The sequence below is a fragment of the Dothidotthia symphoricarpi genome (assembly GCF_010015815.1).
Source record: "Dothidotthia symphoricarpi CBS 119687 unplaced genomic scaffold P153scaffold_13, whole genome shotgun sequence".
In the NCBI taxonomy this organism is placed as follows: Eukaryota; Fungi; Ascomycota; class Dothideomycetes; order Pleosporales; family Dothidotthiaceae; genus Dothidotthia; species Dothidotthia symphoricarpi.
Genome location: NW_022985020.1, coordinates 1167090 through 1191173, shown reverse-complemented (window position 1 = coordinate 1191173; position 24084 = coordinate 1167090). Strand labels below are relative to the sequence as shown.

Below are 24084 nucleotides of genomic sequence, written 5' to 3'. Positions count from 1 at the left end.
ATAGGTAGTAATACTTAAAAATAAAAGAGTTATATTTTATTATATAGAAAGAAGCGTATTATTAGCCTCTATATAGTTACCTAATTTTTACTACTAGCTAACGCTAAATATATAACTAGTGTTACTTTCTACCTTTCTTTCTTTAAGGCTTTATACTTATATTTAGTATTAGCTTAAAACTACCTATTCTAATTTAGTATTAGCTTAAAACTTTCTATTCTAATTTAGTGTTAGCTTAAAACTTTCTAATTAAAATTAACTCTATCTAACTATCTCTAGATATAAAATATTAAATAACTCTTTAAAATTAAGAGATATTATATTAAAACTTTTATAAAAGAGAGTATAGAGTAGGATATATATAATAGTAGTAGTACAGTATTGTAAATCTAAGTTCTAACTATAATATTATTACTGTTAGACCCCTGTTTATATTTTAATTTTTACTATATTCTACTAAATTTTAGAGGTATCTATAACCTAAAGGGGTATAATATCTAGATAGTACTATATTCTACTAAAGAGAAACAACCTATAGTTATAACTAATATACTATACTACACTCTAGTCTATTTATTCTATATCTATATAAATATATTTAATATTTAATAGGCTACTAGTATTACTACTATTAATAATATTATTTAGTAGGATAACGTATTTATAGGTAAAGGTAGCGTAAAGGTAATATAGAAGAAGGCCTATAATATAGTTATTATTAACTATATTAATTATCTATAGGCCTAGAGGCAGAATATCTTCTTTATATATACTTAAGAGCTAATTAAAAATAATTTAGTTAATAATCTTATAAATCTAGGTTAGTATTAGGCTAAGAAGGTTTAAGAGGTTAAGAAGTATATAAATAGTAAGGATAATAGAAAAAGTAAGAAGTATAATAGGTATAATAAGGATAAGTATAATAAGAATAATAAGTATAATAAGTATATAATAGAGGAGAAGTAAAAGTAGCATAAGAGAGATAGTAGATAATATAGGTAAAGGTTATAATATAGAATCTTATAATCTACTCTATTATAGATATAGTAGCTATTAATTTTACTCTAGCCTACTTATAGATTATTCTAATACGCGTTCTACCTATACTTAGGCTTATTATTATTCTTATCTTTATTACTACTTTCTTCTTTACTATTTTTATTATACCTATATACCTTCTCTTTATACTCTATATACTTAATATCTATAGGTACTAATAGTTTAGGTGTTACCTAGAGATACTACTACCTATTAGTAAAGTAGTTAATATACTCTAATAGTCTAAACGCCTAGTATTTTAGGTAAAACTTAAGTTAAGATATATAATAGTAATATTAAAATAAACTATATTAATATTAGTATAGCTTATATTAGTAGGACTTAGTAGGTATAAAAAGAATCTCCTTTATACACTAGAATACTACTATAAAGAAATAATACTAATTAAGAATAAATAGCTTATTAATAATATCTTTAAAGTTAATTATTAAAGAGGTGTATATAAGCTCTTATACTGTATATATATTATTACTACACTAAATAGGGTCTAAGATAATAAAGGCTAGTTTATTACGTATAGTATAGCTAATTATATATAGCACTTTAGAAATAAAGTAGGTAATCTTAAGAAATATAGGATTATTACTCTAGTTTATAGTAATAAAGAGATTATAAATTAACTTAGGTATTATAAGGTTCTAGATTATAGTTATATAGTATATCTTTATAATTTAGGTATCTTATATTTAAACGTCTATAGAAAGTTTAGCTTTAGGGTAATTTTATATTATAGTAAGGTTAGAATATAGCTAGTATTAGTAAAAGCTACTTATAATCCTACTAGAATATTATAAGCCCTTACCTATAGCTACTATTACTATCTACCTTATATTTAGAGTCTAGGCTAGTACTATAGTCTTTTAGCTTAATATCTTTAAACTCTTCTTTATCTTCTAGTAAAAAAGCTTAATCTCTATAGCTAGATTTATTATCTAATTTAGTTAGATTAATATCCTCTATAAGTATATAGTAGTAGTTATAATAGGCTAATAAAGAAGGTAGGTTAGAAATAGGAATAAAGTATAAAAAAGAAAAAGAAGGATTATATAGTAAAGTAAAATAAGAAAGGTACTTAATATAGGCGTAATTTTATTAGCTAATACCTTTACTTTAGAGTTTAATAAGTTAAGACTAGGTTAATAAGATAAAGTTATATTAAATTATTACTCTACCTTTATTATTATTATTATATTTAAACTTGCGTTCTAAATATTCTAGTATAAGAAAAGGTATTTCTAGTATTATTATAGGTTAAAATTATTTTACTTTCTTTAGTTTACTTTTATATCTTAACTCTTTAATCTTACTAAGTTAAAAGTAGACTATTATATTCTAACTTCTACCTTTTAACTTATGTATTTTACTAGGCTAAGAGTATACTTTTATATCTTAACTTTTAAACTTTACTAGGTTAAAGGTAGACTTTTATATCTTAACTTTTAAACTTTACTATATTAAAGGTATACTTTTATATCTTAACTTTTGCCTTTTAACTTATGTATTTTACTGTATTAGAAGTAGACTTTTATATCTTAACTTTTAACTTTTACTAGGTTAGAAGAAGACTTCTATATCTTACCTTTTAAATTTTACCTAGTTAAAAGTAGACTTTAGTATCTTACCTTTTAAATTTTACTAGGTTAGAGGTAGACTTTAATATCTTACCTTTTAAATTTTACTAGGTTAGAGGTAGACTTTAGTATCTTGCCTTTTAAATTTTACTAGGTTAAATATAGACTTTTATATCTCTACTTTTAAATTTTACCTAGTTAAAAGTAGACTTTTATATCTTAACTTTTAAATTTTGCACTAGTAATATATATTATGTACGTACCTATTCTATAAGGATTTTAAACTAAAATCCCTAATCCTAATATATATAGACTTTTTTAAAGACTTAAAGGTTATTTCTTAGTAGATATAGATATAACTTAAGAAGTTAAAAGAATTAAAATAAATAAAGAGAAGTAGAGTATAATTAAAAAAGAACTTATATAAAATATAGTAAGAGTATAAGAGCTAGAATAGTAGAAAATAAAAAAAAGAATAGTAAAATTAAAATTAAGGTTTAGGTATTTACTAGTACTAGTAGTACTAGAGTAGCTTATTATTTTTTTAGGTATTATTTTAAAGGTGCCTAGACTATATAAAACCTTATTTTACTAAATAAGGTTCCTATAGTCTAGCTTCTAGAGTAATAATACTTAGAAGAATAATAAGCTACTAGTAAGCTATAATAGTATATTTACTTCTAACTTAGTAAGTATAGATATAAAATAGAAGAGTTCTTTATAAGAATATATATAAGCTAGTTATCTCTAAGTAGATAAGTAATATAAGACTTTAAAAAAGTTATTTTATTACTTCTTTTTCTACTATTAAACTAAGCTATAAAAGAAAAGATAGAAAGCTGCTATACTATATCTAGAATATATTAAGAAATAAACTACTTTATTTTCTATAGAGAGTAGACTTACTTAAGAAATAAATAACCTTAGTACCTAGTACTACTTTAAGAAGAGTAGCCTACTTTAAGAAATAAAAATCTTTTATAACTTATAGTACCTTACTTTAAAAAGAGTAGACTTACTTATAAAATAAAAATCCTAAGTAACTTATAATATTCTACTCTAAGAAAAGTAGACTTACTTATAAAATAGAAATTCTAAGTACCTTATAATATTCTACTTTAGGTAAAGTAGACTTACTTATAAAATAGAAATCTTAAGTAACTTATAATACCTAGTACTACTCTATAAAGAGTAAACTTACTTATAAAATAGAAATTCTAAGTAACTTATAGTATTTTACTCTAGGTAGAGTAGACTTACTTATAAAATAGAAATTCTTAGTAACTTATAGTACCTAGTGCTACTTTATAGAAAGTAGACTTACTTATAAAATAAAAATTCTAAATAACTTATAGTAATCTACTTTAGGTAGAGTAGACTTACTTAAGAAATAGAAATTCTAAGTACCTTATAGTATTCTACTTTAAGTAGAGTAGACTTACTTATAAAATAAAAATCCTAAGTACTTTATAGTACCTAGTACTACTCTATAGAGAATAGACTTACTTATAAAATAGAAATTCTAAGTAACTTATAGTATTCTACTTTAGGTAAAGTAGACTTACTTATAAAATAGAAATCTAGAGTACTTTATAGTATTCTACTCTAGGTAGAGTAGACTTACTTATAAAATAGAAATTCTTAGTAACTTAAAGTACCTAGTACTACTTTATAGAGAGTAGACTTATTTATAAAATAGAAATTCTTAGTAACTTATAGTACCTAGTACTACTCTATAGAGAGTAGACTTACTTATAAAATAAAAATTCTAAGTAGCTTATAGTATTCTACTCTAGGTAGAGTAGACTTACTTAAGAAATAAATAGCCTAAGTAGCTTATAGTACTCTACTTTAGGTAGAGTAGATCTATATAATAAATAGAAGTATATTTTTATAAAACCTTTTTCTATACTTATTATAATATTAATATTTAGTTTTTTTAACCTTAACCTAACTCTTCTACTTAGATTATTACTTTATTATTAAATTTTAAGTTAGTATATTATATTTAGGTAGTTTTTATATCTAGATTTTATATCTACCTAATTTTTAGGTTTAGATTTTAGTTACTAGCTTAGTATATTAATAGCTATTTCTATATACTTTTAAATTAATAATTAATAACCTAATACTTCTAGGTTTTTACTAATAAGTACTAAAATCTTATAGATATATATAATAGTAAGCTTGAGTTAATTAAGAATCTATAAAAATATTAACTAAAAATAAAAATAAAAAGTAATTTTAATAAACTTATTATATAATTAGTAGAATTTACTTTAGTAAAGTAGTAGTAATAAGTAGTTTTACTTTTATTTAACTAGTAAATCTTACTCTAGGTACTTTAATAAATAATATAGTTAAAATAGTAAAAAGAGTTAAGCTTACTAATAAAGAAAATATTAACTATAAAAGTAAAGTAGTAAGAAAGCTATAAAGTAAGTATTTATTTAAATAATATAAAAAAAATAATTAATAAAGCTAATAAAATATAAATAGAAAACTTATACTAGGTTTACTAGTAACTTTATCTAATATTAATATAATAGTAGTATTAAAAAGCTAAGCCTTAGTTTTAATAAAATTAGCTTTTAAGGTTTCTATTCTAGACTTTTTTTATTTATACTAAGAGAAAGTAAAGCTATAAAAGGTAAAATACTTATAATTATAAGTAATACTAATATAAGTATTAGCTATATTAATAAAGTAGAATAAGGTAAGTAAATAAATAAGTAAAATTTTAAATATACTAAAGCTAAATTTTTATATAGATATAAGTAGAAGTATAGTATTAAAATAATATATTATATTATAATAAAGTTAAAATTTAAAAAGTTCTTATTAGAAAAAAGGCTTATATAATAGGCTAGGCCTAGTAAAACCTTAGTAAGTAAAGCCTTAAAGCTTAGTAAGCCTAACTACTAATACCTATACTACTAACTATATACTAAAAAGACTTAGTATACTACTAAAAGAACTATAAGTAGAGAAAAACTAGTACTATAAGTTCTTAGTAAATCTATTTAATTTATACTAGTAACTATTCTTAGAGTTAGCTTCTTTATAAGTAAGACTAATTTACTTTTTACCTTAATATAGTTTTTATACTAGGTATAACTAGTTTTCTATTAGAAATAAGACTAAATTATACTATACTAAATAAAGAATATATTAAAAATAAGTAGTTATAACTTTATTAAGAATAAAATAATATATATAATCTAATATCTATATCTAGTTTCCTAGTATTATTTTCTATAATTAAAATAAATAGTGTATTTAAAGTATTAGGAGATTTAATAAATCCTTACCTTGTTTCTAATATCCTTATTATCTCTATTATATTCTTTCCTTTCTGCTTTGTCTACTTAGCAACCTCGAAAGCCGTAGCGCCACTGGCATCGGTAGTATCTGGGTCGGCGCCGTGTTGTAGCAGAATTCTGGCTGCGCCAGCGTGGCCACTCTTGACAGCCACATGGAGGGGCAGCGCGTCTGTCCCCATAGTGGGAGCATCGGTGTCGAGACGAATGCCGCGCTCCAAGAGATAATAGATCATCGGCTCATTGCCACGCCGGGAGGCGGCAGATAGCGCGCCGGACCTTTCCAGGCGGGCACCGTGTTCCAGCAGCAGGTCGATTGCGGCGGGGTCAGTGTAGAACGCTGCCACAAGCGCAAGCGGGAAAGAGGCTGCGTCTGGGTCCTGATTTGGGTCGGCGCCAGCCTCAAGTAGAAACCGCAGGTACTCAACTGTCTGCTTGCTCATGCACGCCACGATGAGAGGCGTGCCACGCCTGTCGAACTGCATGTTGATCAAAGAGGAATCCCGGGCGAGTAAGGCCTTGAAAATGGGGATTGAGCCGGTGTAAACCGCAGCTCGGACAACCTCCTCGTTCGGAGAAACAGTGGGGTACTGAGTCAACAGTAAATTGACAACGTCAAGGTGGGAGCCTCCCGCAGCTGTCGTCAGAAGGCTCTGGATGGTCTCCTCCGAAGGCGACTCTTCGCCGGTCGCAAGTAGGGTTCTCATCTGGTCAACGTCTGCAGCCGCAGCCATGTTGATAAGCGACTTTCCGAGTTCAGGCGTCATTGTTGCGAGCTTCATGCGCAGGGGGTTTGGATACTTAGTGCTGTAGCAGGTTTGGTAGGAACTCAGTGAAGGTGCTAGGGTTTGAATGAGATGCCTTTGTTGTCCAAGCGACTTTTGGAAGTGTTTTGACTTGTGCCGAGGGTTGGTGTTGGGGTAAGATGTTGCTGGATACTCACCGAGGAGTTGTTCTCAACTAATCAGTGCTCCGTGAGTTGGCTCCAATTGGCATGTGGTACGATTCTGATTATGGCGTCATGTCCTCCACAGCTTGTGGGGGCCTAAGAGTGCTGACCTAGCACACCAGCCACAAGCTGTATCTGTACTCGCCACATATAATCCCTCGCCTTAAAAGTCTCAAGTTTATCAAGGGTACTGTTCTATTGCAGAGTATCTGCGTCCAGCGTTATTGATTTCCAGTTAGTAGGACTTACTGTCGTATAGCTCACCTGGTGCTTGCACGGTCGACTCATTCTCTTAGTCTTCCTGAGCATTGTATCTGCAGCGCCAGCAGTGCACAAGCTACACCGTCGGAATTGCCCATCTGTCGAGACAATTTAGGACTGGCTTCAGGGCAACGCAAGCGTTGGCGAAAATAGCGTTTCTTACACTGCAAGTGCCGAGCAGGATCAAGCCAGCGCCTTCGCAAAAACCACTAATGGCGAGTACAAGAACAGGGTCTTCGGCAATAAATCCCTCGACTGGATTGATGAACGTGGTACGGGCGCAGAACAGGACATTCTGTTTCTCCGCATGGGCGAAGCTCTGGCCAAGCAGGCAACGACGACAGCCTACGTTTTGATGTTGGCGGGACAATCAATCGCGAACTTCTGGCAAAACCACGAGTATTCATCTCTTGATGAAGACGGCGTCAATGTCATTGCCGTTAGTGCTCTGGACTTCAATGACCAAAAGACTTATGTTCATGACCAACATTTCGGGCGCGCTAGTATGGCACGAAGCTTTGCCTAACGTTATTTGAAGGTTCGATAGGCAAGGGAATGCTATGTAGCAGCTAAGGACATAAGTATGCACAACTCGTAGGCCACTCATTTAGATAGAGGTAGGAGCAACACACTCCTTCCAGACGAATACTTCATGTTATATATAATACGTAGATGCCATCTTTCTAAGTTTGGAGTCTGAAAAGATTGACAGATCGCGCTGATCATGGCTTTCCAACAAGTTGCAGTGGAACCACAGGAGGAGATATCCCTCAAGAGCTTGGCGAACGAGGGCAGGACAACCAAATAGCACCAAGGACATAAGGTTCTGACGAACAAATATAGTGCGTTCATCCAGATCGAGTGTCGATTTGCTCCATTCGCTTTGATCAGAATTGCAATGTGTCATTGGAATCATGACCGTGACCTCTGTTTCCTTGTCTGACTCGCTACTCACTTTGATCTTACCGGCGAGTAACGATACCAAACTCTTCACAATGGACATCCCGATCCCAACACGGTTACATGTGGTTGCGTCCTCTTGAATTAATGTGATCGAAAAACGATTGTCCATCAACTCCCTCGACAATCTTTTCCTGGTGTCTTTGACAATGAGAGTGTAATGCATTGCCAATGACGCTCATCGCAATTCGGCGCATGGCGCCTGGCTCAGTGAAGTAACTCCAACTATCTTTGTGATCGATTTTGTCGATGACCGTAACGTTGGGTCGATTCTTTTAGCTGTCGTATGACTGTCCAGCTTCCACAACGCGCGTGACTCCCTTACATAACAGTGCAATGTTTGCAGATACGTACAAGCCTTTGAAATCCGTGTCAGCTCTGGGAAGAGGACGAATTTGGTTTGATTGCGACCATTCGGCGTCAGGAGGCCGCCTCTGGCGGTAATCATGCTGTTGTCGCTCGAACTAGTTAATTCTCGCATAAGACAGCACATTGGTAAGCGTATCGTTGAGCGTCGAACCGGAGGTCTCTATCGTCTCAGTTCATCCTGCTTGAAAAGGGTCTAGCTTTGTATTCACGAGGAGCTGTACAGAACCAAGTATGCCACAAAGAGAAGTTCCTAGGGAGATTAACATGGCTTCCAAATGTTTCAGCGTATGGATGCGTTCTCAGTTCATGGCTGACTGAGGAGACGAAAGCCTCCTCTTGTTAAGGGCTGCTGATGTGTCAATTCTCGACACTTCAAACTCGAGGACGTGCAAAAAGCCGCGCAGAGAAGGAAGGTCTATAGTGTTTGTGAATACTAGAGATGTTCGTGTTGACTATGCAAAACACCCAGCAAGCCGCTGGCGAGATAAAGGGTCTGTAAGAGGTAAAAGCTTAATAATATTTCTCGTTGTTTGCACAGCGGATAGAACACAGTAAAAGACGATTGCAGTCGTTTGACAGACATAGCCGTAGCGAATTCTTGTTATTTACAGTTTATCGTAGGAGTTTCAAGCAAGCCAAGTACCCGCAAGCTGCTTGTAAACACCCACAGGTTTATGCCAAAGGTAGACGTCGTCACCTGCATTCTGGAGTGCAATGCCAGCGCATCAGAGTTAGTCTAGTATTGGTTAAAGCCTTTAGTCGATTTACGCTAGCATATGTCTGCATAATCTACAGATCTCTAACCACAGCAGCGGATAGTAGATCACAAGCGGCGATTAGATGCAGTCGACGATTGGCCGGTTGAAGGCCGCCCCACCAGCTGCAAATCTGGCACATGTCGGTGGCGGTACGGAAGATCTCGTCAGTGTCTGGACGCTTATACCACAAATCTGCCACGTTGTGTTCCAACGACGTTGAAAGTGCGCTTCTTCATCATATCAAGCGAAGAATTCGCGGCGAGATGGACTGTTGTATCTGCCTCTCTTACAGGGTAAGCTTTTCTTTGAGTTTTTCGAAAGTCCGAGCTCCTCCGTAGGTATGCACATTCTCAATATGCACATGCATGCGCGATTGTGGGCTTCCTTCCGTCATGTACCTACAGTTCGTGGCTATCCGTATTCCCGGTTTGCGCAGGCCCATGTGGAGACATGGAAAGCCCTTGCACTTAACGATCGGCTTGTCTTCCGAGTTCGCGCGAGAGACTCCTAGTGGTGGAGGTTGCCACACCCTCCCATGCATTGAGCATTCGTATCGGTACGTACTTGAGCGCAATCCGAAAAACACCTCCAATCATACATTTTCTTTCGTACTTCACCATATTATCATTGGTTAGCGTTTTCTCAACATGAAATTACTACTTCATTGAATATCATCTTGAATGGGTGCAGAGCGGTTCGAAAGGTCCTTAGCCGTAGCCACTGCGACTATGCGCTGCACAATGCATTAGCTCATCTACACAGTTGAAGTCGGCGACTTATCTGCATTAGCATTCTGTCTTTCGTGCCTTGAGGGTGTTGTGGATAAGATTGCTAAACTATCTCAGGTTAATTGGTCTTGTCAACTAGATAAACCCGCTGCGCCATAGCATCCGAGTGAATACTTGACGAAAATCGCATTATATCGGTGCGCCATTTAAGTAATGAGATGCTTGTAAAGGTCTAAGTGATATGCACTGTACCTCATTCACCTGCAGCTACTACTAGACTTCCGAAAGCTCCATTTTCGTCCCCGCTCTCTAAGACACTTGGATGTAGTTCACTTATCGATTGGACAGTAAGACGGGTTGGATATTGTTGATGTCAGTACCAAGTTTACCTTGTGTCGAAGCGAAAAGGTCAAGTAAATTCCTGTGAAAAGTGAGCTATATAGTTTACGGCACCCACAAGACATAGAGACCTATATCACGCTCCTAACATACCTTCTTGACTGCAGTCCTTTTCTGCATCATGGAGCAACAAGTTCAATTCAGCAATATTTCTAGCCTTTCATCGGACGATCGATGTTCGCTGGCTCGATTCGGCCGTGGTCCAAGGCTTCCTGTTCTCTACGGCACCGTACACGAAGCTTTCGAGGCTATAGTAGATGCTCATCCTACAATCGTCGCAGCCGTGCATAATGGCAAATTCATCACATACCAACAGCTAGATTGTGCAGCTAACCGCCTTGCAAACCACCTCATTAACTCAGGGCTTCGTCCGCACCAACGGGTGTGTCTCGTAGTCCAACGATCATTGGAAATGCTTATTGGAATTCTGGCCATCTTGAAGGCTGGCTGTCAATACGTCCCAATCGATGGGGGAGTTGCGTCAGAGCAGAACTTGGAGCATATCATCAAAGATACAAAGGCTCGATTCATACTGTGTCTGCCAACGTATTGGAACAGAGTCATGCAATTTGCACACCAAGACACTGTTGTTCTTGAGTTGGGCATGGACACAGGAGCGTTTTATTCCCCACAAAGACCTAAAGTACAAGTTTCGTCCGACGATGGCGTATATGCCATGTATACATCAGGTAGGGACTTCACTCCTGTAGCCTGTTCTTCTGCTAATTGATGCTGAAGGGAGTACCGGTGTACCAAAAGGTGTAGACGTCAAACACGGTACTATGACCAATGCTCTTCTGTTGGAGCCAGGGCGATTGCGAATCACCGTTGGGTCAAATGTTGCACAAGTGTTGAGTATCTCCTTCGCCATGGGTAGGTTATCTCTCCAGTGGCACATGTGCATAGCTTACAAACGTAGGCTCGTGGGAGATGCTTGGGTCCTTGATGAACGGCGGAACTCTGCATCTCAGAGGATCTGACTGGAATGCCACTTTAGAAAAGGTGATACCCATCGTTTTCCTCTCACGACCGGTCTCTGACAAATCGGATCCTAGGTCGATACTTTGATATGCACTCCATCGATCCTCTCCAAGTACCAACAACGGCGCTTTCCCAACATCAAGACAATAGTTGTAGCAGGCGAGCCATGCCCGCAGGCGTGAGTATATTCCAACCTATACACACGTTAATATCTTGCTAATATCTTGCACAGTCTAGCGGATGAATGGGCCCAGGGAAGGGACTTCTACAACCTTCTTGGCTCGACAGAAGTGTTTCTATTCTCTGCGCATAGACACGTCCCGGGGGAGCCTTTATCCATTGGCAGGCCGCTACCCAATATTACCTGTTACATTCTCGATGATGCTGGGGAGCCTGTGCCCTTTGGACAAAGGGGCACGTTGTGGGTTGGCGGTGCAGGCGTTTCGCGAGGATACATCGATTTGCCATTGACGACTGCAGAGAAATATTGCCCGGATAAATTCGCAAATGATGGGTCAGTTACACGCTACGGCTTCCTCGTTCATACTGACCATGGAATAGAACCTTGATGTTCAATTTTGGCAACATCGTATGCTGGAAAGCAGATGGCTCCTTGGACTCGTTTGGACGAATGGACGATCAAGTCAAAATCAAGGTACGATCTAACCGCCCTCCGTCACTTAAGGAGAATGACTAAAATCTTTAGGGGTTCCGGGTCGAGTTAGACGGCGTCACATCAGTTATCGAGGTAAGTCTCTTCTATGCATATCGACCTTGATGTTGTTGACACGTGCCAGAAATTCCATGGCATCACACAAGCTGCTTCTTTGATCATGAACGGAGCTCTCCATGCCTTCTATGTTTCGACCGTCTCGATTGATGAGAGGGAGCTCGACGCTTTCACTAGGAAGGACCTGCCCTATTACTCTGTACCTGAGAAATGGATTCGACTCGGCTTCATCCCCTTGAATCCGAACGGCAAGGTAGACAAAGTTGAGCTCCAAGCAGCAGCTCTAAGACTCGATGGAACAACCACAGTCATTAAGGTGGAGAAGCCGTCCCACAACAGGCACGACTCGGCTTTCGATGACCTGATTATCCAGAACGAAGTCACCTTACCTTTACCTGTTCGAACTCAGAAGTCACCACTGCCGTCCGCGGCATCGATCTACGATGTTGATCTCGAAAAGGGCCCTCGAGTCTCGCTAAGCAAGGCTTCAAACTTGTCTTCGCCTTCTGAGAGTGCTGTGTCGGTTGACACACCAGTCGTACTTCCCGGAACAAAGGGCCCGCCAGCACAAGCCTGGCTGCAGCATCGCGCACTTATCACCTATCGCATGTTGCTCCTTTTAGTTGTACTTGCAAATATCGGAGTTGCGTGCGGGATTCTTTATCGGTACATCAAACATAACGCATTCCCTCTCCAGTCAGTCGCGACAGCTACAGCATCGAATCTTTGCGCCGCAATCTTGATACGCTCAGAACCAGTCATCAATCTGCTTTTTATTGTGTTCTCTTCTGTGCCTACCTGGGTTCCACTAAGAATACGCCGGATCTGCGCCCATATATACCATCTTGGTGGTATTCACAGCGGCTGCGCCGTTGCTGCAGTAATTTGGTTCATGATCTTCACTGTTGGTATCAGCCTAGAACTTGCGAAGGGAGCAGGTGCGAGGGCCATATCGCTAGCTCCAGCAATACTGTCCTACGTGATTGCTGCACTGCTTATTACCATGGCTTTATTGTCTTATCCAACACTGCGCGCTAAACACCACAACCTGTGGGAAAACACGCATCGATTTGGTGGCTGGACAGTGCTCATCCTCTATTGGATACTAGTCGGAATCTCCACCAAAGATTTGAGCCCTCAATCATCGACGACGTCGAGTGCCTTTCTTCATAATCCTTCGATTTGGCTTCTCACGGCTGCCACAATCGCCATCGTATTTCCCTGGCTCTTCCTCCGCCGGGTTCCTGTCCGTTCAGAAGTTCTTTCTTCCCATGCCGTTCGTCTACACTTCGATCACGCGAATCTCTCCCCAGGACAGGGTGTTCGTCTCGCCGAAAGACCACTCAGCGACTGGCATGGCTTTGCCACCATAAAGAATGTTAACAAAAACGACCCCACCAGCGCTGCAAAGGGATTCTCGGTGATTGTTAGTCGAGCAGGAGACTTTACGGGCCGCGCTATAGACACTCCGCCGACACATATATGGAAGCGTGGGATCCCTACTTGCGGAGTCCTCCGCATTGCCACTTTATTCAAGAGCGTAGTACTGGTGGCTACAGGTTCGGGCATTGGCCCATGTCTCTCCATCTTCCCCTACCAAAACATCGTTATGCGGATCCTCTGGACAGCCTCCAATCACGAAGCTTCGTTTGGAAAGTCTATCATCGAAGATGTCCGCAGAAGAGATCCAGATGCGGTCATCCATAACACACGAACGCAAGGTAAACCAGACATGAGTCTGATGGCATATAGACTGTATAAGGAGTGTCGTGCCGAGGCAGTGCTGATTATCAGTAATAAGAGACTCACTACGCAGATCGTATATGACTTGGAGAGAAGAGGTATTCCGGCGTACGGAGCGATATTCGATTCATAAATAGACTGTCGAGGTTCATAGTCAATACATTATCATTTACACTTTCAATGTGTGGTCTTGTGACGCCTGGTGATCCTCCTCACCGCACATATCTTCTGAACTTCAGAAACCGTAGCATTTGAGCCGCAACTGCGGGTCTACGCAGCAGCTACCCTAAGCAAGACTCTCCGTGCTCTGAGCCAGACATGAACTCCGCTAACTTCTTGTTCCACAATACACAGGCAATTTGTACCTGTACATACGCATTACACTCATTTAGGCACATGTTAACAGCCTGGTGTAGTTCAAGGTATCCTCAATTTCCCAACTAGAGTACAGCATATCGGCAGACGAGAGCTTGGTTCTTGAAAGGTTGACGACGATTCAAATGAGCTTTTCCGGCAGTCAACAGAGTGCAGGCATGCCCTAACGCCTTGGGCGGCAGGCGTAGTTTCTGACATACGGGCGAGATGAATCCATGAGGTGACTATGAATTAGTCGGATTTACTACTCAGGGCTTCGAGAAATAGACGTTGACAAAGTGTGTATACAACACGATCTGAAGACCACGATTCTTGCGGAGTGTATGCGAAGAGACAGGAAGCAAATATGAAACAGTCAATTAAACAGTCAAGGCAGGTCAAATCTAAAGCAAATATAACTCCCGTGGTTCTCCCGTTATAACGATCCTCCAATGGTGCAACTTCCACAACCCCTCGGCAGCGTCAATCCCTTATAACCACTGCGCTTCTGATGAAGAGTCCTTCGACTGCAACTTTGACCAGAAACTTCGCCGCACTAGATACACTTACGCTGTCGCTCATGCGCATTCCGTTCCCCGCGCTGCCCAGTGTTTTCACGTCCGCCTTTGTGTCGGTCGTCTTCTGCTTCGGATTGTCGAACTCCAATCGCGTAGCCCTCACAAGAGTCCAATCCATCTTTGTCGACCGAATCTCCATGTCTAGTAGGCCGTGGTCTTCGAGAGCGTATTTGATGTTGGTTAAACCCATGAAACCCTTGGATAGCCACGGTAGATTGGCCCATGAATCCCCGACACCTGCTGTCGACATGACTACAACGCGACGAATGCCGGTTTGCTCCAGAGCCTCGCAAAGATTGGCACACGAGTCAGTCAGAAAGCGGGGAGGTGAGACTGGAGCTGCGAAAGGGCTTTCGGTCTTGCGGGCTGTGTTCAATGTCATAATCGCTGCAGCGGGTATCAGGGGAGGTGCCGCAGAGAGAGCGTCTTTTATGTCGGACTTGGATAGTGGCGAGCCGGTGACGACGGTAAGGCCAGGACGAGGGGTAAGGCTTCCAGAGGTACGGACGAGAGCTACCGCTGTATGGCCTTGGGAGAGTAACTCAGATACGACGTGCTTGCCGGTCCGTCCGGTAGCGCCAAGGAGGAAAAAATGCATGATGTTTGATAATGGGAGTTATGGCTGAGTAATTTCTGCTTGAGTATGTAAAGAGACTCAATTGTTTTGTTTCAAAAAGGGCGGCGGGTTACAGATCCATTTATGGAGCTGAGCACCGTGGTTGTTGTCAGGAGCCGATTCAAAGACATGATCAACCGCTGATTGGTTGGTTCGGTCTGCACACTGCAAACAAAAGTCGCGTGAAATCACATGCACGGACGCCTACCGGCTCGTACCTCACTCTCTAGTCCCACTGAAGGATCTAATAGCTCTTACTCTTTCACCCACGTTACTCGCTACACCCTGTAATCGGTCATGCTCGGTCTGCAGCTCGGCATAAAGATCTGGTGAGGAGTCTAGTGCCCCCAAAAGAACGACTTTCAATATCTGATAGAAGAAGCGCATAAAAGTTACTGAGATAAGCTCAGGGCCAGGAGGCCTGATCTCCGTACGAACTATTTCAAGATCAATGAGCCACGATTCCAAAGAGTCTAGCAGTGACGCTTTCTCGGATAACAGTTGAAGAGCGTTTCCTGCCGATTCGACATGCGACAATCTGCTGAGAAATACAAGTGTCGATGTAGCGATCCTTGTAAGCTCTGTCCGCATGTCGGGTGCAATGGTGCGAAGATTACGAGATTGAACAGGCTGTTGATGCGGCGACGTCCAACACGCAGATACCATCATCCCGCTTGTATCAGCTGTTGCGGGAGAATCCGCGAATTTGCAAGGTGCAGCGAACAACTTGATGACAAAAACATCTAGGAAAGGTAGCTGGTCATGGTGTGCTGGGACCAATCTATTCGCGGCAAGAAAGACAGGCCTTGCTCTATACTGGTGCATGATCCTAAGTCCTTGAACGATATGTTGGCCCATGGTAGCGAAATTCCCCCGCACTTGCTCGATGCTGATGAAAATCTGACAGCAAAGTAATGCCGACTTCAACTCTTCGGAGCCAGGAGAGGACAAGTTAGACGCGAGACTCCTCAAAGCCATGCAGTATTGCTGAAGACCATAGTCATAGCTTGGGGTTTGCTGCACGATAGACGCAGGAACACCTCTGAACGTCTCGAGATCTTCCCGAAGCGCTCTGAGAGAAGAGACTGCGTGTCGTATGGACGGATCAGTCAAGCTGGCTTGGAGGATTTGCTTGGCTTCTTTATCACAGTCCAGTTTCACGTTGAACATAGTCTTAATCGAGAAGTAACGATTGAGGAGGTCAATGTCTTGAGGAGCGATCTCAGATAGGATGGGTTGGATGGGTCGGGAACCAGCGTCCGACTTGATGCCGCCAGTACGAGCGTTATTGATGCGTTGACTGGTGACCAATCTGAACGGGGACTCGTAGCCGTCGCAAGTACGACCAGTGCCAACACACTTTTGACAAAATGGCTTGTTCTCGTCGCATTTGACCTTCCGTATCCTATGGTAAGTGAGCACAATCCCTGCAGAGCGGATCTTGCGTCTGATCCCTCGGTCTTGGGGTTGGTCCGGTAACCGAGCTCGAGACTTACCTGCACGTTGCACATCCAGTTTTTACCTTGCTTCTACATTGGATGGTCCGCTTGCGGGCGATAAGACTTCCGGCCATTGTTGGGTGGGGGTGGGACACTCGCACTTGTCGCGTAACATGCTACAAACGAGAAGAAGATCCGTAGCAAGCAAAAAGTCCGAGCAGACGAATCAAACGATGCTCTTTGATGCATCGCCAGGACCAGGAGGCTGGTGAGTCGGCGTGTCTAGTGTATTGTTCGGGGTCAGGCGTCCACGCTAGCTCGATTAGGTAGCGAGAGCGATCTCACCAATCATGCGTGAGGGGTTGTGGAAAGGGTTTCGGCCCCTGCTTCTCCGTGCACACTCCACATTTCATGCGACTGCCGCGATGATCATAGCTCGGGTTCCGAGAATGCTCAATCGTCTCCATCGACTTATATACCGAATGGCTCGCCCAATATCTTTCGACAGGAGCACTTGCACATGTCGAAGCTCATTACGAACAGCCCCAAATTCGTGTCAAAACTACTCCACAACTCGAAAATGCCAGCTTTTACTCTTTATGGCGCTCGCGGTTCGACCAACACCGATCGTGTCCGCCTGACTCTTGCCGAAGGTGGCTTCACGGATTACGAGCTCGTGCTTTTCAATCTGTATAAAGGGGAACAGAAGGTGGGTGGACTATGTCTCGTGGAAGATGACGCGGTTCATCCTCAAATTGGATTGATGCTAACGCCGCTGCACCCAGTCCGAAGAGAACATGAAACGTCACCCATGGGGTAAAATACCCGTCATCACTTTCCCCGAGGGGTTCACTCTTTACGAGAGTCGCGCAATCTGCACATACCTAGCGAGGAAATATTCCTTTCCGCTTCTACCCACGGACTCCGACATCGAAGCTACTGCGCTGTTTGACCAAGCGCAGTCCGTAGAGATGCAATACTTCGCCGACCCTGCGGGTAAAATCGCATTTGAGAAATTCGTCAAAAAGTTCATGGGGCTGCCTCCCAACGAGGCCGCCGTCTCAGATGCATTGAAGTCGATCGAGAGTTATTTCGACGTGGCAGAACGTCAGTTACAACACAACGACTACATGGCTGGAAAGGACTTTACTCTCGCGGACATCTACTACATTCCGTTGATCCAAAGACTTTTCGCGTGTGGGTACGGAGACGTTATTCTCAGTCGCAAGGCTGTGGGTGCTTGGTGGGACCGCTGCATGAATAGGCCAGCTATACAGAAGATGGTGGCCGCTGACAAGGAGGCGATGGCTGCGGCTATGGCTGCTCGTAAATAGGATAGAAATCGATCTGAAAAAGAACAGTTTCTTTGGCTGAATCCAAGTCTTGCACACGGTTTTCATGCGCTGCGGCGACCATATCCGTGCGCGAAGTAGGCAAGACTGCTTATGGGGATAATAGACGATAGGGTGCCGGATCTGGTTATAGTGTGAGGAGCTGAGTGACGAATGCGGTTACAAGGTTTACGCCAAGTGATTGTTCTCGGGACTGTGCCTCACAGCCTATCGTAGACACGGGGTACAGGTTCTCAACATGGTACATACTAGCTCTCCGGACATTGTGAGATTCGCCAAGTTACAACAAACTCAGCTCTACGTTCCTAATGAATCAATTGTTCGTATCTTGGTAGACGATTATATGTGGCTTGTTAGGCGCTGTCGTTAGACTGCTTGTTATTGATTCCCAGAAAATTTAAGTATAGAAGCGAGAGCTCTGCACTTCGCTAACACTCTGGTAAATCATCTCGTACACATCTACCTCACGACCACGTAACTACCTACTCTACCCCTGAACATTCACTCAAAATGCAGCTTATTCATGCAACCCTTTTTCTCTGGCTCAATCTCCTCCGCTTTACTGTAGCATCCGGTACCTGTACTAGCTCCGGCTCCCTCTCATGGCCTCCAGTCGGAGACTGTTCCATCACCCCTAAGTATGACACCACTATCCAAAATTGCAGAGCTTGCAGCATGAACGACGCCGATGCCTTCCAAGCATGCTTGAAAGCGAGTGGGCTTCGCAAACGCGACACCACCAGCGAGCATTTCTTCGGCGCTATCCTGAGGAAGAAAGAGTTGAAAAGCCGTGTGGTTGCGCTGAGCTGTGAAGTTCATGAAGGTTGCTACAAGTTCACAGATGGGAGCTTGTTGTGTTTGAATTTAGGGACGGGTATGTTCCAGACCTTGATATCATAACAACGATGATATGAACTTGGGAAGCTAACAGTGTTTATTGTTAGGCTTATATCACGATGACGTTGGAGGTAATGGCGATTACTACTCTGGCGAATACACTGGCCCAGATGGCAAAGTACAGACAGGAACATCGACCGCTACGGCCACGAGTGGCAGCAAGTCATCTTCGACCGCGTCTCAGATGACTGGGTCGACAGCGACAGCGACAGCTCGGATCACTTCAGCAGGAACTGCTAGCGCATCTGCAAGTTCTGCTGCAGCTTCTATGATATCGTCAGCTGGAAGTGACGTTTTTTACCTTGGTACATATGTTGGAATCGTAGGCCTCATAGCAGCTGGTCTCTGATGAATAGAGCATCATCGTCTTGTCGAACAATGGAGACTGCGATCCAATTGATTACATCCGAACCTTTTCTCTGAATGTGTCAACGCAGGTGACAACCACGGTTTCTCCAACTGTGATTGTCAGCTCGATATCAACTCCCGTCGTCACCACTACAGACACGGTTAGCAGCACTATCACTTTTACCGCTAAGGTAAGCAGTAAACTTGGTGACTGGGCTAGTTCATGGTTGTTCTGGTTGTAAACAGGCTCTAACAACAACATCGCGTTCCGCAAACCCATACACGATAACGTTCACACCATTACCAACGCACACAGTTATTAAGGAATCATCTCAGTTGCACAGACTGTGGTTAAGCCGAGCGTTGTAACTACGAAGTTAGTCGCGACTACCACGCCGTGTGTCAATCCTGGTGCATGAACCTCGTGACAGACCAACACCGCGACTTCTGTTACTGTGATCAACAATTCCGGATTGACCGCCGGTCGCCCGTCGGGATGTTCTCGCCGAGCTGACCGCTCGAGCCGGTTCTTTGGAGTTCAAACGTGCGACATTGGAAGGCCACCTCCACAAGAAAGATCCAACTGCTGATCCAGAGGTTGTTGACGTTGAGATCAAGAAGCGTGCTTCTGACCCACCTACGGTAACTGTCACGAGCGGCACGCCTGTCTCCACGACTACCACTGTTACGGCGGATACGACTACTGTCACTGCGATGAGGACCACATTCTCAACGGCTACTTTTACCCCCTTGGTTACCGTCACCTCTGGGCAACAACCACCGGTGACGACGACTGTACCCCAGCAACCCGTACTGAGACATTGTATCTTCCACTTACTATCGTCACGACTACACAGTATGCAACTACTGTTACTGTTACTTCGACCGCTTCGAAATGCATGTTCACGTAGGAGGTATAGTTGGAGGAGAACGAGCGCTTGACCTAGTTTATTTCAAACCTATACAACTTAGGATCCATAATTAAACCGTCTTTATTGTAATCAACCTTTCAGTTATGCATTGCAATCTAGATCCTATCTTGACTATACTGAGCGGCTGGGTCCCGCTATCTCGGGATCCGGTGTCAGGTCGTCGGCTTCCGGCCGTAAGCCTCGCCTAAGACTAGTACGAGGCTCTGAACTGGCTAACAGATAGACAATATTCTGCGGACGGAGCACAGGCTAAGTACAGTATCCGGTTTTAACGGTCAGGAGTGTTTGTATGTACTTGGCTCAAGAACGCCGTGTACTGTTGAGAATGTATATGCATCCCGAAGGGTGGAGGGCAGATTTCACGCCAAGTTCAAGCACATGACTCCTCACACCCGGACTGGCAGTACTCCTGTGGTCAGGTGGGAGTAGCCGCACAGGCACGCGCTTTACCCCTTCTTCACACCCTGCATGCCCATTGATGTCCTTCCATGTACTAGCATTTTCTCCGAATGCAGGGACCACAATTCAAGACCACCATTGCAGCCTACCCTGGCATGTACCTCCCAAGACCATGGAACACTACCCGGCCTTGAAATGTAATCAGCTCTCTGAAGACCGCTTTGGTATTAGTGCCATCTTCCATGTATGTCCATTTTCAATGGATGGAATCGTTTAACATATTAGGAAAGTGTTGCAATTGTGGCAATTTCCCTCTGCTTTATTATGGTGAGAAGGAACGATGCATATTGACAAAAAGAAGCCGATGAAATTGGTGGAAGTTTCGTAGTTCTCGAGCATCTTGATCCATGGCTCTGCGAAATCGGACACCAAACCCCCGTCTCGAGCGCCCACGAAGTACCTCTGGGTAGAATCTTCGATCAAAGATGCAGTGTTCGGGTCTGTTAGCAATTCCTCTGTCGGCAGTAGCCAACGCCTAGTTGCCCAGCCCGTGTCACTGACGTGGCTCTCGTCTGTAGCAAGGACGTATTCTCTGGCTGTCGAGTGCACATCATGCGCTGCGATAACCAGGTCCGCCCGCCAGATCGTGCCGTAGGCCAGGGTTACTTTCGCATTGACGGTGTCCCAGTGCACATGATCAGAGAAGGGCGAAAGGTTATCGACTTGTCGGAGTGCAGCTCACACAGTCAACTACTGCGGCACGAACGTGTAACTTGTACGGCTGCCCTGATACGTCCTCTCCTGTTGCCAGCGCTTTCAGTTAGTCGTGGAGATCTACGCGGTGTACGGAATATATAGGAAAGCTGTATTCCTCCTCGACGTTCGCATAGTAGTTGGGCACCACCATTTGCATACTACTGCCGTTGAGGATGCTTCCAGTTTTGATGGCGACCATGCGCGACTTCGCAGGGTCAAACCCCCAGCTGCGGAGGACCAGTGATGCATTTGGTGCTATGGAGATGGCAGCTCCGGTCTCTTGGAGCAGGGCAGACTGCTCGAGGGTCTTTGCGGACGTGTCAGCACACGCAATGGGGGGTTGTCACTTTGAAAATATCATTGGCATAACTGCAGTAGACTGGACGAACCGTTACTGTGTGTCCCGACTGACACCGGCGATTCCGGCGCCGGCGATGATTTCCACTTCTCGGCGTTGAATGAATACGCGTTGCGATTGAGTCAATGCTGCCGAGCTAAGGGTTGTATTTCTTATATGCGCAAATGATTTGACCGACGCATACGATTCGGGCGGGCAATTATGACAACACAAGACGGCAAGGGCACAGGTGATTGATCGGCAAACCGGCGTTCATCTCTGTTGTTTAGATCTGGAGCTCGGTGTCCAGTCGCTCGGCGACCTTGAAGCTTCCCATCCAATCAGACTAGCCTTGTCCCAGAGCTTCTCGCCAGATGCACAACGGTAATGACAACGCGTGTGATAAGATTTATGATGGCAACGTGGAGTTAAGCTGAATGAATTGTTGTCCCTATTTTAAAAAAAAAAAAGTTAAACCGACTACTCGGTTATCGATTATGGGAAGTCGGTTTGGAGGGGCCGCGGCTTTCTAGACCTACGCTTAGCCCACCCCTTGCATTGAAAACGGGGTTACCCTTCCAGCTCCTGTCGGTATCCGGAGAGCAAGTACCGAAAAGAAGATGCTTGCTTCCGATTCCACCATTGTATATGAGGAGTACGCCGCGGTGTGGTTAGTTGTTTGAAAAGCACTGCACACCATCTTCACACAAATCAATCGAGCTACAAGGCATTCTTCATCTCCAGACCACTCACCCCACCACCTGTGCAAACATGTCATCCCTTTCCGAGCCCAAGAATATGCATCGAGTGCGTGTCGATGAGGCCGCCCGGCTCAAGATGCAGGACTCGCTGCGTGGTGCCGCCGAGGCCATGGAAACGCCGAACGACACGATGTTGCGTCTGTTCAACGGGGTCAGTATCATACTTCGAAATAGAAGTGTTCGCATCGGCTAACGAATCGACATGGCAGGCCCTCGAAGTTCCCATGGTCAAAGCTGGCTGTGATATTGGCCTTTTTAAGATGCTTGTCGCCAGCCATACGCCATTGACCACGGCAGAGATTGCAGACGCTACAAAGGCGGAGCCGGCCTTCCTCGGGCGAGTTTTGCGCTACCTCGCGGCAACGCGCTTCATCACGGAGACAGGCAAAGACCAGTTCGGCGCCAACCTCACAACCCAATCCCTTGCGGATCCCGCCATACAGGGCAGCTTGTACTACATGTAAGTGTCAGTGAGCGTGAATTGTGATGACAGCCCGGCTGACCAGACCAGCTTCGAGATTGCTATCCCGGCTTACTCGGCCCTCCCCGAGTTCATGCAGCAGACGAGCTTCCAGACTCCTCCCGGTACGCAATGCGCATGGCAGCAGTCGGTAAAGACAGACATGGACTGGTTCCCGTACTACAAGCAGCATCCTGAGCAGCTCTCCTACTTCCAGAAGTTGATGAGTGTGCCGCGTGACGGCGAATGGTTCGACGTTGTCCCGTTCGCTGAAGAGGCCGCCAACGTTGACCCAGAACGCGCACTGTTCGTCGACATCGGAGGCAGCATCGGCCACCAGAGCAAGCGGCTGAGGTCAAAGTACCCTACGCTTCCCGGAAAGGTCATTGTGCAGGACCTGCCGGAGACGGTTAAAGTGGCGACGCCTGTGCCGGGCGTGGAGTTCATGGCCTACGACTTTTTCACACCTCAACCTGTTCACGGTAGGCCAACACTTGTACACGCTTTGAGAGCGACGCAATCAAGCTGACCAAACTACAGGCGCCAGGTTCTACTACATGCGCACCGTCCTTCACGACTGGGACGAGGAGAACTCGATCAAGATCCTGAAGAACACGGCCGCTGCCATGGGCGCCAACTCGCAGCTCTTGATCGACGAGATGGCGCTGCCAAACAAGGACGTGCATTGGTGGTCGGCGTGCTTGGACCTGCACATGTACACGATGCTCAACGCATTGGAGAGGACTGTGGAGCAGTGGCACGATTTACTGGGCAAGGCCGGTCTCAAAATTGTCGACATCCGGACGTACGCGTCAGTGATGAAAAACTCCATTATTGTTGTTGAGCGCAAGTAGGGGACAAACCGACTGTGCGAGGAGCACGGTCCGCTCCGTAGTATTTCTCCATGTAGTTAGCACACGAATCCCGAATTGTTGCCACTGATCGTGTCCGTGTTCGTGTGCGGCTCCTGCCGGCGCCCGTGCCGTGTTGCATAAGTGGTGTCCCGAGGGAGTGTAATCTGTTTGCT

The 24084-nt window shown here is 43.1% G+C and overlaps 9 protein-coding genes across 9 annotated transcripts; 5 read left to right on the top strand and 4 right to left on the bottom strand.

Annotated features, from left to right (window-relative positions):
- Nucleotides 1-5994: 5994 nt before the first annotated feature.
- On the bottom strand, nt 5995-6717 carry P153DRAFT_293742 (ankyrin; the record flags this gene model as incomplete). The annotated part of the gene is made up of 1 exon (XM_033663910.1): nt 5995-6717. The coding sequence occupies one exon, from the start codon at nt 6715-6717 to the stop codon at nt 5995-5997; it is 723 nt and encodes a 240-aa protein (XP_033522644.1).
- A 227-nt stretch (nt 6718-6944) lies between these two features.
- Nucleotides 6945-7920, top strand: P153DRAFT_398096 (uncharacterized protein; the record flags this gene model as incomplete). The annotated part of the gene is made up of 2 exons (XM_033671610.1): nt 6945-6949; nt 7332-7920. 2 exons carry the CDS (start codon nt 6945-6947, stop codon nt 7684-7686), a joined length of 360 nt encoding a protein of 119 aa, XP_033522643.1. The 3' UTR covers nt 7687-7920.
- A 2575-nt stretch (nt 7921-10495) lies between these two features.
- On the top strand, nt 10496-13961 carry P153DRAFT_293833 (acetyl-CoA synthetase-like protein; the record flags this gene model as incomplete). Its single annotated transcript, XM_033663916.1, has 8 exons — nt 10496-11087; nt 11113-11247; nt 11294-11376; nt 11430-11533; nt 11588-11869; nt 11917-12010; nt 12062-12103; nt 12153-13961. 8 exons carry the CDS (start codon nt 10496-10498, stop codon nt 13959-13961), a joined length of 3141 nt encoding a protein of 1046 aa, XP_033522642.1.
- Nucleotides 13962-14665: 704 nt separating this feature from the next.
- On the bottom strand, nt 14666-15358 carry P153DRAFT_387208 (NAD-dependent epimerase/dehydratase; the record flags this gene model as incomplete). Its single annotated transcript, XM_033670620.1, has 1 exon — nt 14666-15358. The coding sequence occupies one exon, from the start codon at nt 15356-15358 to the stop codon at nt 14666-14668; it is 693 nt and encodes a 230-aa protein (XP_033522641.1).
- Nucleotides 15359-15595: 237 nt separating this feature from the next.
- On the bottom strand, nt 15596-16949 carry P153DRAFT_293800 (uncharacterized protein; the record flags this gene model as incomplete). Its single annotated transcript, XM_033663913.1, has 2 exons — nt 15596-16781; nt 16873-16949. The coding sequence occupies 2 exons, from the start codon at nt 16947-16949 to the stop codon at nt 15596-15598; spliced, it is 1263 nt and encodes a 420-aa protein (XP_033522640.1).
- Nucleotides 16950-17388: 439 nt separating this feature from the next.
- Nucleotides 17389-18617, top strand: P153DRAFT_432606 (glutathione S-transferase). The gene is made up of 2 exons (XM_033672978.1): nt 17389-17524; nt 17601-18617. Exons 1-2 carry the CDS (start codon nt 17396-17398, stop codon nt 18147-18149), a joined length of 678 nt encoding a protein of 225 aa, XP_033522639.1. The 5' UTR covers nt 17389-17395; the 3' UTR covers nt 18150-18617.
- P153DRAFT_432605 (uncharacterized protein) lies at nt 18604-19422 on the top strand. The gene is made up of 2 exons (XM_033672977.1): nt 18604-19041; nt 19112-19422. Exons 1-2 carry the CDS (start codon nt 18678-18680, stop codon nt 19411-19413), a joined length of 666 nt encoding a protein of 221 aa, XP_033522638.1. The 5' UTR covers nt 18604-18677; the 3' UTR covers nt 19414-19422.
- Nucleotides 19423-21016: 1594 nt separating this feature from the next.
- On the bottom strand, nt 21017-22479 carry P153DRAFT_398091 (uncharacterized protein; the record flags this gene model as incomplete). The annotated part of the gene is made up of 4 exons (XM_033671609.1): nt 21017-21465; nt 21523-21544; nt 21591-21806; nt 22411-22479. The coding sequence occupies 4 exons, from the start codon at nt 22477-22479 to the stop codon at nt 21017-21019; spliced, it is 756 nt and encodes a 251-aa protein (XP_033522637.1).
- Nucleotides 22480-22489: 10 nt separating this feature from the next.
- On the top strand, nt 22490-23986 carry P153DRAFT_368112 (O-methyltransferase). The gene is made up of 4 exons (XM_033668434.1): nt 22490-22748; nt 22807-23057; nt 23109-23539; nt 23598-23986. The coding sequence occupies exons 1-4, from the start codon at nt 22608-22610 to the stop codon at nt 23909-23911; spliced, it is 1137 nt and encodes a 378-aa protein (XP_033522636.1). The 5' UTR covers nt 22490-22607; the 3' UTR covers nt 23912-23986.
- Nucleotides 23987-24084: the final 98 nt, after the last annotated feature.

Bases quoted from the DNA above. Each gene is read 5' to 3' on its own strand.
- P153DRAFT_432606 (XM_033672978.1), top strand. From the start codon at position 17,396: ATGCCAGCTTTTACTCTTTATGGCGCTCGCGGTTCGACCAACACCGAT. The intron at 17,525-17,600 runs GTGGGTGGACTA...CGCTGCACCCAG, and splicing joins TGTATAAAGGGGAACAGAAG to TCCGAAGAGAACATGAAACG.
- P153DRAFT_432605 (XM_033672977.1), top strand. From the start codon at position 18,678: ATGCAGCTTATTCATGCAACCCTTTTTCTCTGGCTCAATCTCCTCCGC. The intron at 19,042-19,111 runs GTATGTTCCAGA...GTTTATTGTTAG, and splicing joins GTGTTTGAATTTAGGGACGG to GCTTATATCACGATGACGTT.
- P153DRAFT_368112 (XM_033668434.1), top strand. From the start codon at position 22,608: ATGTCATCCCTTTCCGAGCCCAAGAATATGCATCGAGTGCGTGTCGAT. The intron at 23,058-23,108 runs GTAAGTGTCAGT...TGACCAGACCAG, and splicing joins CAGGGCAGCTTGTACTACAT to CTTCGAGATTGCTATCCCGG. The intron at 23,540-23,597 runs GTAGGCCAACAC...ACCAAACTACAG, and splicing joins CACACCTCAACCTGTTCACG to GCGCCAGGTTCTACTACATG.